General features: G+C 35.7%; 1 protein-coding gene and 1 pseudogene across 2 annotated transcripts; both read left to right on the forward strand.

Moving 5' to 3' along the window:
* The first annotated feature begins 1,485 nt into the window (after window positions 1–1,485).
* On the forward strand, window positions 1,486–8,123 carry LOC143535849 (uncharacterized protein At5g49945-like). Its single transcript, XM_077029989.1, has 4 exons — window positions 1,486–2,042; window positions 5,263–6,196; window positions 7,389–7,592; window positions 7,680–8,123. The coding sequence occupies exons 1-4, from the start codon at window positions 1,486–1,488 to the stop codon at window positions 7,908–7,910; spliced, it is 1,926 nt and encodes a 641-aa protein (XP_076886104.1). The 3' UTR covers window positions 7,911–8,123.
* Window positions 8,124–8,957: 834 nt separating this feature from the next.
* Window positions 8,958–13,932, forward strand: LOC143535850 (uncharacterized; annotated as a pseudogene). The gene is made up of 13 exons (XR_013135782.1): window positions 8,958–8,997; window positions 9,875–9,948; window positions 10,992–11,133; window positions 11,527–11,607; window positions 11,691–11,786; window positions 12,369–12,452; window positions 12,542–12,611; window positions 12,709–12,791; window positions 12,870–12,949; window positions 13,027–13,125; window positions 13,217–13,319; window positions 13,499–13,588; window positions 13,695–13,932. The product of XR_013135782.1 is annotated as an uncharacterized LOC143535850 (transcript).
* The last annotated feature ends 1,841 nt before the right edge of the window (window positions 13,933–15,773 follow it).

Here is a 15,773-nt window from a genome sequence, read left to right on the forward strand (position 1 = left end):
TATCACCTGGGTCTCTTTCTCTTAGGTTGGTTTCTACGGGAAATACAAAGAAAAGTAAGTGGGTCTAACTAAAAGATCCTCATTCAATCATCAACAATTACATATCTTGCTTGTTGTAATGATCAATCTCAATTTCCAAAAGACTGCTATGAGTATTTGAAAGTTGTTTTGATTAAATGATATCTTTGCAAAACATACTCATCATTTATAGACTTACATATATGTTGACTTCAGCTAACCATGAATACGCCAATTACACTGTTGCATTTTTGGTTTGTCTTGCTACATTGCAAGATGAATTAAAATAAGTAAATAGTTAACTTCTTCTCGTACTGTGTTAGCCAACAAATTGTCAAGAATGACATTGTGAGTGACAATAGTAGTATGAGTACAAATAAAATTAGAAAAATTACCAAACTAACTAAGTTAAAATTCACTTTATCACGTATTTGACTCGTATAATAAATTAGTCGAAAATTCAGATAATTAATTTAAGATTATTATTTAGTACTTATATAGTTAATTAAAAAAAAACAAAAATATATGCAAGTGATGCCATCACACCACTCATCAGTCGCCACTCTCTCTTCTTGATTGAGATCAACCAAAAAAGCATTAACAAATGGAAAATTATCTTAATCTTTTTTAATGACAGACGATTGTCATGCCGCCAAGGTTAACGAGAAGCATGTCGGACCATAGATCAATGGCGATCAACTCGTCGGACTTGTTCATGACTTCTAGGGGTCACTGACTTCATCGTCTTGAAGGACAGCGAGGAAACCAGAGTCGATGTGTAATTGGACACCAGGTGTTCCAACTCAGTGTTGAAATGGTATTTGCGTTAACCTCAAGTGACTCGGCCAATTCTCAGTTTCTAAAGTTTCACTTTTCACACCTAAACTTTTTGCAAAGTTATTTCAGATTCTTGTAAACATCTCGTGTACTGCTCTAGCGTATTGTGTAATAGTATCTCTGTTTAAAATATAAGACAAAAATATATAACTAAAGTATAGTTATGATATATGCAAATTTCTAAATCATTATTGATAAGAGAAAAAGTCTAACAAGAAAAAAAAAGAGAGATAAATGATTGTGAATGTTTTCTATATCTACGTATCACTCAAAGAATTAGAGACAATGTTAGTCAACGATGTTGATCATCTACATATACCTTCAATGAGGACACTGATACGATCCTATTATTATATTATATTAATAAGTTTATATTATTATTATTATTATTTAAGTTTATCTTTTATTTAGTTTCTTTATTGTATTATAATTAAGTTTTCTTATTGTTTATCTTTTTCAATTATTATGTCTTTGTTTTCATATATATTGTAATCTTGTTTAAGAAAAAAGAGGAAGAAAGAATTATTATTTTAGGTTTATTTTCTCTTCTTCTCTTATGTTTTTAGGAGATTGACGGTTGTCTCGAATAAACCGTAACCATTGGTGCTTTCATTGAGATCCTAAGCCTAGATGACTTTGGAAGAACTCTTGTGGGAGCATCCACAATTACCTCGTTTCACTGGATCTAATCCTGCTATATGGATCTCTCAAACTGAACGATATTTTCTCTTTTACGCGATCTATGGCGACGAGCGGTTTCCCTATGTCACTGAATCCTTCGATGATGAACCATTCTGGTGGTTTAATGGTTGGCTTTGGAGTTCAGACTTCCTCACCTGGGATGATTTCACTATAGCAATGCTTACTCAATTCCACGTTAGTTCCATCAATGTAATGGCCAAGTCTGATAATGAAACCATTGTTAATGAGGAAGTTACTCAAGGATTGGGGGATGTGATCTTAGGTGGGCATGCAACTGGTAAATATAAGCAACAAAGTGGTAATTTGATGGTCAATAAAGTTCTCATTATTTACAACATTACAATTAGCTTGTTGGCGCTGACACCGTTAAAAGGTGCAACAAGGCAATCTGTATTGCACCCCTTGAGGTGGTTCGTTGACATTGATCCGAATAACACCGAAAGACTCGAATGGTGGCCATCGTGGTGCATCGTTGATTACGCCCCGTATGCATGTGTACGACTTGAGTGGCGACCGCCATGGCAACGACATTCCGTCCTTGAGGACAAGGACGATTTCAAGGGGTCGGGAATTGATACGATCCTATTTTTATATTATATTAATAAGTTTATATTATTATTATTATTATTATTATTTAAGTTTATCTTTTATTTAGTTTCCTTATTGTATTATAATTAGGTTTCTTATTGTTTATCTTTTCCAACTATTATGTCTTTGTTTTCATATATATTGTAATCTTGTTTAAGAAAAAAGAGGAAGAAAGAATTATTATTTTGGGTTTATTTTCTCTTCGTCTCTTGTGTTCTTGGAAGATTGACGGTTGTCTCGAATAAACCGTAACAGACACAAATCAAATTGAGAACAAATGTTATCCATGTCACTAAGAGACGACATATCGTATACCTTAGGGCCTCATACCGAAGATTTTTTAGGTGTCGAAGCCATATCCCTTGATCTCCATATGTCAGTCAAACAGAAATTAAACCACAACCTTCATTTCGGACATCAGAGTCATCTCGAGAACGTGGTTGAAGTTGATGAGCCTAATACAACCTTGATCTTCACCAGCTGCGAGCAATTTGGATGATTAGTTGGGGAAATCGAAAAGATCAATCACCAAGATGATACATTGGGTGGTTATTTTTGTTTGATAACATTTGTGCAAAAAGTTAGGAATTTATAGACAAGAAATGAGAATATAGACAACATGTCAGTGTTATGTCTTCTACAAACCTGTAATTATGTATCGACAAGAATAAGTGTAACTTTAGAATTTTATAAGTTTTGTATTATTTATAGCTTGCGACTTACAACTCTTAGTCTATCTATTAGTAAGGGAACCATTTTACTAGTTGTAATTATTTATTATTTATTGTGAAACAAGCCTAATAGCCAAACATGTGAAAGAGAGATGTAGGGAGAAAGATGGAGATTTTATCAATGTTTTCATAACCGGACCGGACACCGAACCGGACGGCCTACCGGTTCACCGGTTCAACCGGTCGAACCGGTTGGACCGGCCGAACAAATTTGGTCAAAAAAATGCCGGATCAAGCTTAAAAAAGTGATTTTTTCAAAAAAAAAAATATTTTTTTCCTTAGAAAACCGGTTCAACCGGTCCGGTTTTCCGGTCCGACCGATTCAGACCGGCCGGTTCCCTGGCAGCCGAGCGAACTATGTGAACCGGACCGGTCGGGTTTCAACAACATTAGATTTTATTAATTATGTGTATATTACAATAAGATACAATGATATGTATATATAGGAAAAGATAACTTGGTGAAAAAGTCTAATCTATATTAGGTATTTTTTTTAATATATGTAAAATAATCGTTTATCAAAAACTACAGAATCAATCTATAAACTAAAACTTTATAAACAATTAACCAAAACACATATTTGGTTTATATCAATCATGAATTAATTTAATTATATATCTAGAGATTAGAGTAGATCAAAGTTTAGTTATGGTGGGCCGAAAATCTCAGCAATTAAAAGAACATGAATTTGGCACCGGCCCATTGAAGTAAACCAACAAGGGAAAACCTCAAAACGAAAGGAATCAATTGCCTGACCAACTCATGGAGCACATTCTATATTTTAAAACTCTCTAGTTATAATAAAAGGTGAAATAATTAATAGTTACCTCATTAACTAGCGGAAGAAACGAGTGAAATTTGCATAACTCCCGTTAATCAATTCGTCTTATATATAGAGATTAGGACATGTAATCGATTTCGTAGAGATCTTTAGATTGGTGCTCCACCGCATCTTCGTGTAGAGTCTCGTACTGATAACGTTTTGTGAAACTAGCATAATAGCAAAACAATAAGAGAGTAAGAGATGTAGGAAGAAAGAGAGATTTATTAATCTAGTGTGTCATACAATGAGATACAATATGATATTATATAGGGATGGGAAAAGGAGAATAAGCTAAACCTATTTTAGGTGTTGATAACCATAATAATAATTATTCATAATATTATTGTATATTTTGTTTTCTTGATAGTCTTAAACTAAGAGTTTGCTAGGAATGCATTGCATTTATTTTGAACGATATGTGAAAGGACAATATCAGGTAATTATAAATATAGTATAGTTTAGAAGTTTTGTGTTATAAAAGATTTTTTTTAATATTATATTAATTGTATTTTGCTTTTTTTTAAATTAATTTGATGATTAATCAATTTTAATATCTTGGTGTATTGATTGATGTTAAATTTGTTAATGTTAATGGTTAACTAGAAAACAAGCTACTCAAGTTTAAGATACATATAAAGCAACATTTAACATTAATTTATGTTTATTTTTGTTACTCCTTTCTAAGAATAGATTATCTTTTTGTTTCTTTTTTTACATATTTCATTTGTGTTTTTTATTTAAATATGTTTAATATAAATAAGAGTTTTGGTGTCATAGTATCCTATTGGGTTATTTGGCGGAAGACAATTTTTTTTATTATGAATTTGTTCAGGTTCGTAACGAATGTGATGGAAACTGAATAAATTCACATTTCGCTCCAGTACCGTAACGATCGTAATCAAAATCGACCGAATGCCTGTTTTTTTAGTTTCGGTACTATAACGAACGTAACGGAAATTGACCGAATTTGCATAGACTTACCGCTTAACGCTCGCGTTCGACAACGGCCGGGTTTTACCAACCAACTCTTCCTTATTGGTCCACCTAACTTTTTTAGAATTTTTTGTTTCATATTTGGTTTTAGTTATGGTATAATTACGCACTTAATCGAAACCGACCGAATTCGCGTCGAATTACCATCTTAATACTTAGGACCAATAACACTTGGATTTACCACCACCCGAGTTTTACTAACCTGCCCCGGCACAACGCACCGAATAAACCTCTAGTTATCTACATGCTTGAAAACTTTGCTCCAAAATAGCTCCCAAGTATATATCCCTACTTGTGGTCTAGTGGTAGGATCACTAGGTTCTCCAATAAATACCCAAGTTCGATTTCACTTATGACATTTTAGGATAGATATTAACAATATATGATTTGAACTAGGTATTGCGAGGCTGTCAGTCTCACCAGGTTTTTTTGTTACAATCGCGCGTTACTGCAGAGAGTTTTGTTGATCACACAAAGCGCATAACACCCAAAATGTGAGAGACCAAAAAATATCATCCAAAGTGATAGTATACTAGCATCACACCACTCGTCACTCTTTCTTCGTTCTAGATTCAGATCGAAGGAAGCTTTCCAAACCTCCATTAATGGCGACTCCACCTTCCTTTTTCTTCTTCTTCCTTATATTCCTCCTCTTCATCTCCATCTCCGCCGCAGACTCCCACTTCGAAGGCTTCGACGACTCCACCATCATCCTCCAATCCCACCGCCGTTCTCCACCACCACCCTAACAGCCTCACCCGATCCCAATCCAACACCCGCTGCTTCCACGTCATCATTCGAATACTGGGATGAAGACGAATTCGAAGGCTTTCCCACTCAAAACCCACCTCCAGAATCCACCAAAGATTCGGATTCCACCGCTGACCCGACCGATTCCGCATCACCCGACCCAGATCAAAATCCTAGGGTTTCGGATACAAACAGGTCGTATTTGATAGAAATTATTTGTGGGTCTTTTTTAATTATGTTTACCGTTAATTATTTCACCGGAAGAAAGGCCAATGAAAGGCTGGCGTTGGCCTGGGCGACGAAATTCGCCACCCGGGACACCATTTTCGATAAGAATTTTAGTCTGTTAGACGTAGGTGATGGTGACGATTCTCCCTTGTTGTTGAAGGAAGGTCAGAACGTGTTTAAGTTTTACGCAAGCGGGCGGAGGTTTTGCCAGGGGTTGGTGGCCACGATGGAGCTTAAGAGTCGCCAGGATTTGATTGCTAGGGTGTATAATATGATTGTGCCGTGTAAGGATGAGATTACATTTGAGGTCTATATGAATGATGACGCAATGGATCATGTGGTTTTTGCGTTGGCGAAGAAGAAGGCGGCGAAAGTCATGCAGAAGGAGGTGAGGGATCTGCAGAGGTTTGCGAGTTTGATGACGTCGGTGCCGAGTGGGAGGAAATGGGTTGTGGATGAGTTGGCGGTGATTACGGAGTCCAAAGAGGTTGCTGGTGATTTGATCAATGAGACTGTTCTTGATCAGGTTAGTCATGATTATTATGCTTCTTAAATGCTATTATTTTTTGCTACTAGTTTATCTTGTAGGTTGATAGTAATTATGGTAATAATATCTTGTTATTTTGGAGTTCCTGGTCGATTTAGAACAATTTTTCGAATGCCCAAAAGTTTCTTTTTGTTAACTATTAGCAATTTGATCTTTATCTTTGTCATAAAGACTGGATAATCTTGATTTGTGAGTACAAAGTTCAGAAGTTCTGTGTTTGTTAACTACTCGTTGATGAGTCCTAATCTGTTAATAATTGTCATAAATGTTGTGTTTGTTATACGGTCGTAGGTCAAGTCCATGTGAGCTTTAATGTGGAGTCTTCAATTATAGTTTGATGACCTAATTGCAAGAATTTGTTGTGTAGACCATGTTATCTTTATTTTTATATGTAATAAAAGAAAATCAAGCTGACATGTATTTTACTATCGGACCAATCACAAATATCAATTTCGTAAAAAAAATTTCCAATTGAGAAAGATGATGTCATTAATCAAAACTTTGTTTCAAAAATGTTCAAATCTCTTCCTTGTAACTTTACTTTTAGCCATCTCTTTTATTTTTCCAATAAACTTTTTAGTAAGGACTATTTAAAAAGGGTTTCATTTCTTACTCTAATCTGTGCTAATATGTGTTTTCTCTAATTATTGAATTTCTATGTTTTTATGTTTTTCTGACGTAAGTTACAAAATATAATGTATGACTTTTTAACAATGGCATTACTGAAAATTCCGTCACTGCATACAAAATGAACCTAACATTGAATTTTTTTATTACTTACAGTATGTCTTTCTTCAGAATGAATTATATTAACAGATATATTAAAGTAATTTACCATCTAATATTGTGTTATTACTCTTCCCTAAATAAATTAATAATTACCAAACAACTATAAATATGAAGTTATTTTCTCAACTTAGTGAAATAATTTACCATTGACTGCATTTATCACATTATATTTTTCTGTATAACTATATTTGTCATATATATAAATCACAATAACATATAATACCAAGTCTCTTATCTTTATACATGTAACAAAATTCAACTTTGCTAACATCGTAATACTGCTATATAGGTTTTTGTATCTGATATTGCTAAACTGACTTCAATTGTTTAACACGTTATCATCTTATGTGTATAATAATGTATATAAACTATTAATTTGCAGGTGTTTGGTGAAAAAGCTTATGAGAAATATGGAAAGTGGTTCATCTCTATGCATTTCTCAGATCAGCATCAGAGTACCCACAGGAAGATGCTGGTTTTTAAGTTTGCACTCCCTGATGCTAACCATATTGCTGACATGACACGTCTGGTGGCGCTAGTGCCATATTACATCGACCTTATTGGCCGTTACAAACTCAGTTCACAGGTTCATACTCTGTCGCCTTCACTTTTCACCTTTTGACCAAGCAATAAGTGAATTGATTGTAGTTTTGAACGTTAAAACTTGGAACAGGCCCGGCCAAAGACTGAAGCAGCCCGGTCAAAGGTTGCACAGGAGGTGTACAAGGAGCTTCAAAACGCAAGACAAGAAGCGTTGCAGAGGAAGAAGGCTGAGAGGAGGAAGATGATGGAGGAAGCCGAGTCAAAGCTTAATGCGGAGGCCCTTCGTAAGAAAGAAGCAAAAGAGCGGGCTCGACAACTTAAGAAAGCAATGCCCAAAATGAAGATGTCACGAGGCGCCTAAATCTTGGATAATAGGTTAACTTGTAGTTTCCATTTTATTTATTAAATAGAAACTTTGCCCGATCACCAACAATATGAACTTGTTTCACGCGCCGCCTTTGTGGTTTTGATGTTTTTGTTCTCGTTTATCGAGCCTCCATAGCTGTGTTCCCAAGGATATTAATTGTTTTTCTAAAGTGTGACCACTACCATATGCGCGCGCACATGTGGTTTTTACGGATGTTGGAAAAATAGTGGTTTAAACTTTAATTAAATCCGTTGGTTTTGATAATCACTAAGTTACATGTGACTTGACATATTTGTTAGTCTGTTCATCAATGGTTGAAGAAAACATACGACTCGTTTATATATTTCTTGAGATATTTGTTAGCCTGTTTGATCAGATCTGATTGCCCAAAAGAAACACAGAAAGAAGCCTGGAGAAATTAGAGACTATATATAATTCAACATTCCATTCATAATCTGAAACAAAGACATACGACTCGTTTGTATATTTCTTGACCCACTAAATTATATTACTAGACCCATTATTTGAAAACAACCCACTGTGCTTGGGCTACGTGCGTGTGGATGTGGTCATGTGGCACGTATCAAGCACCATCTTCATATCATCTTGTTTAGTTGTTCAGAGATTATATACACTATCTTGATATAATATTGTTTAGTTGTTGAGAGATTATGCACTATCTCGATATACTATTGTGTGGTTTCACTGTCTTGACATAATGGATGTTTTAAGACTTGTATAGATATACACTATCTTTTCATTTCATAGTGTGTTGAAGAAGGTGATCATCACCTTTGCTTAGTAAGATGTACTAGGGAAACGTTTAGTCACTAAACTCTCGATTGAGGAATTGGGGAGTGGACGTAGTATGAATAAGTTAACATTTATAAATCAATTTTGTCATCCCTATCCCTTTAACTCTTTACTTATTTCATATCTTATTTTTGATTTGTGAAAAGAGGTCAACAAAGTAAAACAAAATGGCAAAAGACGTCCTTTACGTTTGCACGGTTTTTCATTAGTCGTCCTTTGGCAAACTTAATGACAGAAAACATCACTTATGTTCAAAAAACATTGCACGGTTCGTCCTTTTCACTAACGAGAGTTAGTTTTTCTCGTTAAATCCAGTCATGTGCACCTCATGTGAGGGCAATTTAGTCTTTATACCCTCTCAGGTGTCATTTGTGTAGTTGACTTAAAATCTTGGGCTTTAAATAAATAAAAGTTTTTTTTCTTTATAACCCATCTTCTTTCCCAGATATTCATAACCCACCATCTTCTTCCCCAAATATCCCATCCAACCTCAGCCACCACCCATCATCATCATCCCATCCAACCTCCCCCCTGTCACACTTCGCCACCATACTCTGTTCATCCCGCCACCATACAGCCACCATTACCAGGCACCGCCGGCCATTAAATTTGGTCATCCGCCACCCACAACCACCATTACTAGTCATCGCCGGCCGTCTCCACCCACAACCACCATTACTAGTCACCGCCGGCTGTTTAGCCCTAAATCCACACATTAGAAACCCTAAATCCACAATACTCTTCAATCTTCATAATTACAAAATCAAAAACCCTAAAAGCCACAAACCACCACCACCATTCTACAACTCCCTTCTGTTTCATCTCGTCGGAACCCCAGACATGGTCGGAATCACCTAATCCAACAAGAACCCCAATTAATCAACGATTTGCCTCTGTCAGATTAAACTGACAGGGGCTTTTTGTTCCTTAGATGATTGCGACCTAAAACACACAACCACCATTACTAGTGATTGTCTTGACGAGGTTTCGGAGTTGAGGTGAGTTCCAAATTCAGGCCGAGGTTTTGTGTTGTGGTGGACTGGTGGGGTTTTGTTGAGGAAAAAGAGTGTGGTGGCCTGTGGTGGTGGCTGTGACGGAGGAAGTGGCAGGTGGGGCTTGAATCTTTTGGTTGCCGGAAACGAGAGGTGAGAGAGTGACGGTGGCAGGTGGTGGTGAAAGTGGCCAGGAGAGAGAGAGAGAGAGAGAGAGAGAGAGAGTAATTTATATTTATAATATAATTTTTTTGTTATTAAATAAAATTTGAAGTTACAAATATACCCTCATGTGCATTGCACATGACCAAATTTAACGAAAAAACTTAACTGAGTTAGTGTAAAAGGACGTAACGTGATACATTTTTGAAACATAGAACATGATTTCAGTCATTAGGTTTGCTAAATGACGACTATTGAAAAACTATGAAAACATAAATGACCAGTTTTGCCATTTTGTCACAAAGTAAATTAGCATGTTTAGTTAAGCTAAAGTTTTGAAAACAAATTCACCCTTTCTACTTAGATACAGAGACGGTGCCATGTTAAAGTGAAGTAAAAAATTAAATTAAGAATAAATAGATATGAAAGTTTCTGGGAAACATAACAAGTAAAAAGATATGAGAAATATGATACATCTAGTAACATCCCAGCTAGTTGACATTATAGATAGTTCCTAGTCTTGCAAATAAAACAGGTAGGTTTATGGAGTCGCATCTCTCACCAACATTATCATGGGTCCTTTAGGTAACACCCTAATTGCACCTCACCATAACATCAGGCTCTTCAACCCCAATTACTATGATTTACCAACGTGAGTCTTATTATTTTGTTTATGCTGAATCACCAATCCGGAATCCTATGCTTAAAAGTTGATAGAAAAAGTAGCATCAACATCGTTTTTCAAAATTTATTCTGAAAACAATAAAGAAAAAGGTGAAGTGAAAATTACAATACTTTTTTTATAATTTTTAATAAATAAACATACACTATGGGATGGGGTAGAAATAGAATTATTAGAAATTAGAAGCGTATAGTAGTAAGTAATAAGCCGGTCCATGACATCCGGGTCGGGTTTTATTCCCATGTAAAGAAAACCCTAACTTAACTTCACCATCCCATTCACCCTCTCTCTCTCGCCGCATCATCATCATCAGAGGTCAGTACAGTACCGCTTCTGTTTCAATGTAATTGATACTTTGATTCAGTCACTTAGATAGATTAATCGTTGTTTTGTGTTGTTAGTTAGGTCATGGCCCAATCGGACGACGGAACACCACAAATTCTACCGTCAATGATTAAGAACAAGGATAAAAGGTCTGCCTTGTACGCCAAGCTAAAGCCACGACAAGCGGAAGAACGCCAAAGCTCGTCAAGATCAAGAGAAAAGAGCTCTTGAGCTTGGGGAAGAGGTGCTTGTTATTTCATATTATTGAATTGATTGTTATTATTAAGTTATGATATTGTGTCTAGGTTAAAATTGTTAGTGTTTTGTAAGTAAGTAAGTAAGTTGCAAAACGTTAATTTGTTAATGGTAGGAGAGTATACTGAGTTGTTAGTGTTAAATTGCTATATATTCTGCATAATATAAAAATTACCAATAATCCCACCGCAATAACCGATATCTCAGATATCGCTCTGCTTCTTTTCCACATTAACTGTATAGATTGGAATTTATATTAAAATTTTCAAATATACATACGTATACCAAGTTTTATACAGTTCTGATACATTTTGACCAAAGAGTGATTAATTGGCGACTAGGCGTCATTTTTACAACATGGTTATTATTGTTAACTTTGCAGCTACCACCGAAGAGGATACCCAGAACACTTGAGAATACTCGAGAGGCAGATGAAACCGTGTGCAGACCTGATGATGAAGAGGTATAACATAATATTAGATGAACCAGATTCATTCATATATGAGGTTGTGATCAGGTTTTGATATTTTATGTATGCTTTTGTAGCTTTTTGCTGTTAATGATGCAGATGAGTTTAGCGCGGTTTTGAACCATGAACGGGTACCTAAAGTGTTGATGACAACTTGCTGATTCAATTCTACCGTAAGTTTTTCTTTTTAATGTTGTGTTTGTGACTTTGTAACAAAGGTTGCTTTTATTAGTTTTATACACGTTTTTGGATCTGGAGGTAGGTGTGTGCAAACAAACCTAAACTGAAAAAAATTGAAAACTGAATCGTATTCTTAACCAAAAAAAGACAGAACTTAATTGTGAATTTGGTTTTTTGGTTTGGTTCTTAACCAAATAAATATGTTTTTAATTTTTATTTTTTATTTTTATGTATCTACAGTATATGTTTGTAAGCTTGCTAATTTTCCAACCTAATTAAGCTCAGTTTACAAGTCATCCGATTACACATTTGATACTACACAAACTAGTGGCTGGAACAAAAACCTGAAGCAAAACTAGGCAAAACTGAATTTCGGTTTGAGTTTGGTATTTTGTACCGAACTGAATTGAAATTGATTTGGTTAGGCATTTGCAAATTTGGATAGGTTTGGTTATTGATTGGGAATTTTTTCTTTCAAGTTCGATCAAACCAATTCAAACTAACTGAAGGAAAGCCTATCTGGAAGGGTTTCAATTTTGCTAATTTGTATAATTTTGTTGCATTTTTGAATACAGAGGGGCCCTGCATTGATTAAGGATTTACTCACTATAATCCCCAATTCAGAGTATTATAAAAGAGGAACCTATGACTTGAAGAAGGTATCATCTAAGGGTCTATGTTTGTTTTTAACTTTTTATCATTTTCTTTGTCGATATATGGTTTCAAGATGTTTGGATTTAATTTTCAGATTGTGGAGTATGCAAACAACAAAGAATTCACATCTGTTATAGTTGTTCACACCAGTCGTAGAGAACCAGGTTCGTTCATTTAATTGATTATGCATTTTTATTTTTGTTATCTTAATCAAATATGTTTATTCACTTTTACTTACCTACCTTTGCTGGTTTTTTATAGATGCTCTTTTGGTTATTGGATTACCCAATGGGCCTACAGCCCATTTCAAGCTGACAAATCTTGTATTGCACAAGGATCTTAAGGTAAATGAAGTTTGTTGTTGCAAGTTCATACACATAACTAGCAAATTTAATATTTTATTTTATATAATATTGTTGCAGAATCATGGAAATCCAACTGGTCATAAACCTGAGTTAGTACTGAATAACTTTACTACACGCCTGGGGCATCGTGTTGGAAGGTTTAGATTGCTTTATTATTAGTTAGTTGCTTTATGTTATAAATTTGATTGGTAATAGTTTTACACCTTTTTTGTAGATTAATACAGTCGCTTTTTCCACAAGACCCTGAATTTCGTGGTCGACGAGTTGTTACGTTTCACAATCAGCGGGATTTTATTTTCTTCCGACATCATCGGTAAGCCAACTTTGATAAAAACAGATTTAAAGCAAGACAAAAGAGATTAGACTCTCTGTGAAACAAAAAAAAATGCTTGTTTGCTGTGTAGGTATATCTTTGAAGTTAAAGAAGATAAAAATGCTACTGCAAATGACAAAGATGAGGAAAATGGAAATGAGAAGAAAAAAGGGAAAATAATTGCTCGTCTTGAGGTTATTATTGACTTCTTTATTTTAATTTAAAAGTTTACGAAATAAATATGATTACAGCAATAAAATACATTTTTCTGAATAAACTTTTTTATTGACGCATTTGACTTTCAACTCATTTGACCGTTACCCTTTTTAGTTATACCATTATCATCTTGAATAATGTAAAACGTTATTTGCAGGAATGTGGGCCTCGTTTTACCTTAAAGTTAACAAGTTTACAGCACGGGACTTTTGATACAAAAGGAGGGGAGTATGAGTGGGTTCATAAGGTGTTAAACTGTTTTTACTTATTCTTGATTTTCATCTTTAATTTGTCATTAACACTACATGCTTATTTTTTTAATTGTATTTAATCTGATTGCTTTTGTACCACAGCCTGAAATGGACACCAGCAGAAGAAGGTTTTTCTTGTGATCGAATCTGGAGATTTGGGTAGTTTCTCTATCATTACCGTATATTTGTTTTATTTTCTTTTGAATCACCTTAATTGCATAATTTTGTCGTATGGGAATCAAGTTTTGTGGTCTATGTATGACACAAAGAGTTAGATCAAAATGTGTTTATTATCGACTCGGTTTTAAAGAATTATTAAATGTTTATAAAAAAGATCACTATTTACAGTCTTTTATAATGTGCATTTTGTCTCTGTTCTTGACCAAGTTTTATTATAGTCTAAGTTTCCCAAGGTTTGGTATAGTTGAATTGTTCTTTTATTATATTAAAGTACTATAGACATGTATAATAATCTCTTGTAAACATCTGTAAGAGCTTTCAGGTGTAATTACTAAGCTAACAATGATTGAAAACCGAACTTCAGTACAATGGGACAGGCGACACTATAAAAATTGAACCTCAAATCGAAATTATTCTTTTAGCAAACAAACATTCAGCAATACCATTAAGCAAAATTTCAGCCTAATGTACTCATATTGTGTTGTGTGGCATATACAAATGTCTGCAACTATAATAACAATATGTGGAGGTAAGGTAGCAAACACACCATACAAATAATAAGTCGAAAGGTGAAACCTATGGAAAGAGTATCATCCGCGAAGTGACAAGCCCTCCGCCGAGAAAATACTTATAGCAATGAGAAATATTAGGCACAACGGAAGTATCACCATAGACTGACACGTGGTAGGAAACCACCACTCAATAACCAGACAATTGTATGGATGCACGATGGACCAATAGGAATAGGCCGGCACAGTGCTTGCACAGAAAGAAAGAATATCATACGCCAGACTGTCCAACCAATCAGGAAAGAGTATCATGCTCAGCCATGAGAATGAGAGCTTCCATTGAGTGGGACAGCTGGCCCAATCATTCTCTCTCATTCGGCTATAAATACAGAATGAAGTCTAACGGTAAAGGGATTCCAGACTCTCCGAATTATCAATATATATTCCTATCACTTAACATACTAATTCTCACGCCGGAGGGTGGTTACGAGAAGACCCCCTATTCCCCTTCTCGTAACGAACTCACAGTGTTCAGTTTTGCAGGTGGATCATCTGTTGGAACTCACTACGGTCCGTAATCATATCATTGGTAAATGTTAAGCTGAACCTATAAAGGTCGGTTTTCATATAAATCCATTGTTGGGTGAGATATTAGGTTTAACCACATAAGATTAGACATAGTGTTTCTTCATTGGCGCCATCCGTATCGGCTAGAACTGAAAATCTGCAATCAAGCGTTATGAGTTCCAGCAGACCTCCCCCAACGACACCCCAATCTTCCAACCGTGCCGGATCCAACTTAGATGGGGCCCGGAAGGAAGCTCGAGGCAAAGAGAAGATTATATCGAAATCGAGCGTCCTCAACAAGACGTGTCTTTCCACTTCGCGGAAGCCCGTTTCGATGGTCGGAAAAATCCATTCGCAACAGAAGTCGAGGAGGAAGACCTAGTAATGTGGCTAAAGAAGGAACAAGAAAGAATCATCAGAGAGTTCAAGAGGAAGTTGGAATAACAAGCAATAAAACACGCGGAGGGAATCACCCTGCGAGCCATTGTCTTCTCTAGGAGATGACGCAAAGTCATTAGATGACGAGAGACACCCTCGTCGATGCGAAAATGAAAGACCATGAAGCCACAGAGACCAACAAAAAGAAGGAAGAAGCCAAGACAGGTCTCCTAACTTAAGTCGAGTCGCTAGGTCAAGAAACACGCGAGAGAAAAGCCCAGAACCAAAAAGCGAAAGTGGCGGGGAAAGTCTTGGGCCAAGAGACCAAGCGTGAGGGAAAAAACATTTCAACTATTATACTGACGCGGGCGTGGATTTCTTTAAGCCTTACATGCCAAAAGCCTTCGCGGAAAAATCGAAGTTCATACAAAAGATAGCAAAAGCTCCACTATTTTCCAATTCAAAACAACCATCCGCGGTAGGAAAATATGATGGGATGACCGACCCAAGTGACCATATACAAAGCTTCATATCAGCCGGGTGAGTG

The sequence above is a fragment of the Bidens hawaiensis genome, unplaced genomic scaffold (assembly GCF_021521415.1).
Source record: "Bidens hawaiensis isolate Kalapana, Puna unplaced genomic scaffold, B.hawaiensis_p1.1 tig00010668_1, whole genome shotgun sequence".
Classification (NCBI taxonomy): domain Eukaryota; kingdom Viridiplantae; phylum Streptophyta; class Magnoliopsida; order Asterales; family Asteraceae; genus Bidens; species Bidens hawaiensis.

Bases quoted from the DNA above. Each gene is read 5' to 3' on its own strand.
- LOC143535849 (XM_077029989.1), top strand. From the start codon at position 1,486: ATGACTTTGGAAGAACTCTTGTGGGAGCATCCACAATTACCTCGTTTC. The intron at 2,043-5,262 runs GTATGCATGTGT...TCTTCGTTCTAG, and splicing joins TGCATCGTTGATTACGCCCC to ATTCAGATCGAAGGAAGCTT. The intron at 7,593-7,679 runs GTTCATACTCTG...AACTTGGAACAG, and splicing joins GTTACAAACTCAGTTCACAG to GCCCGGCCAAAGACTGAAGC.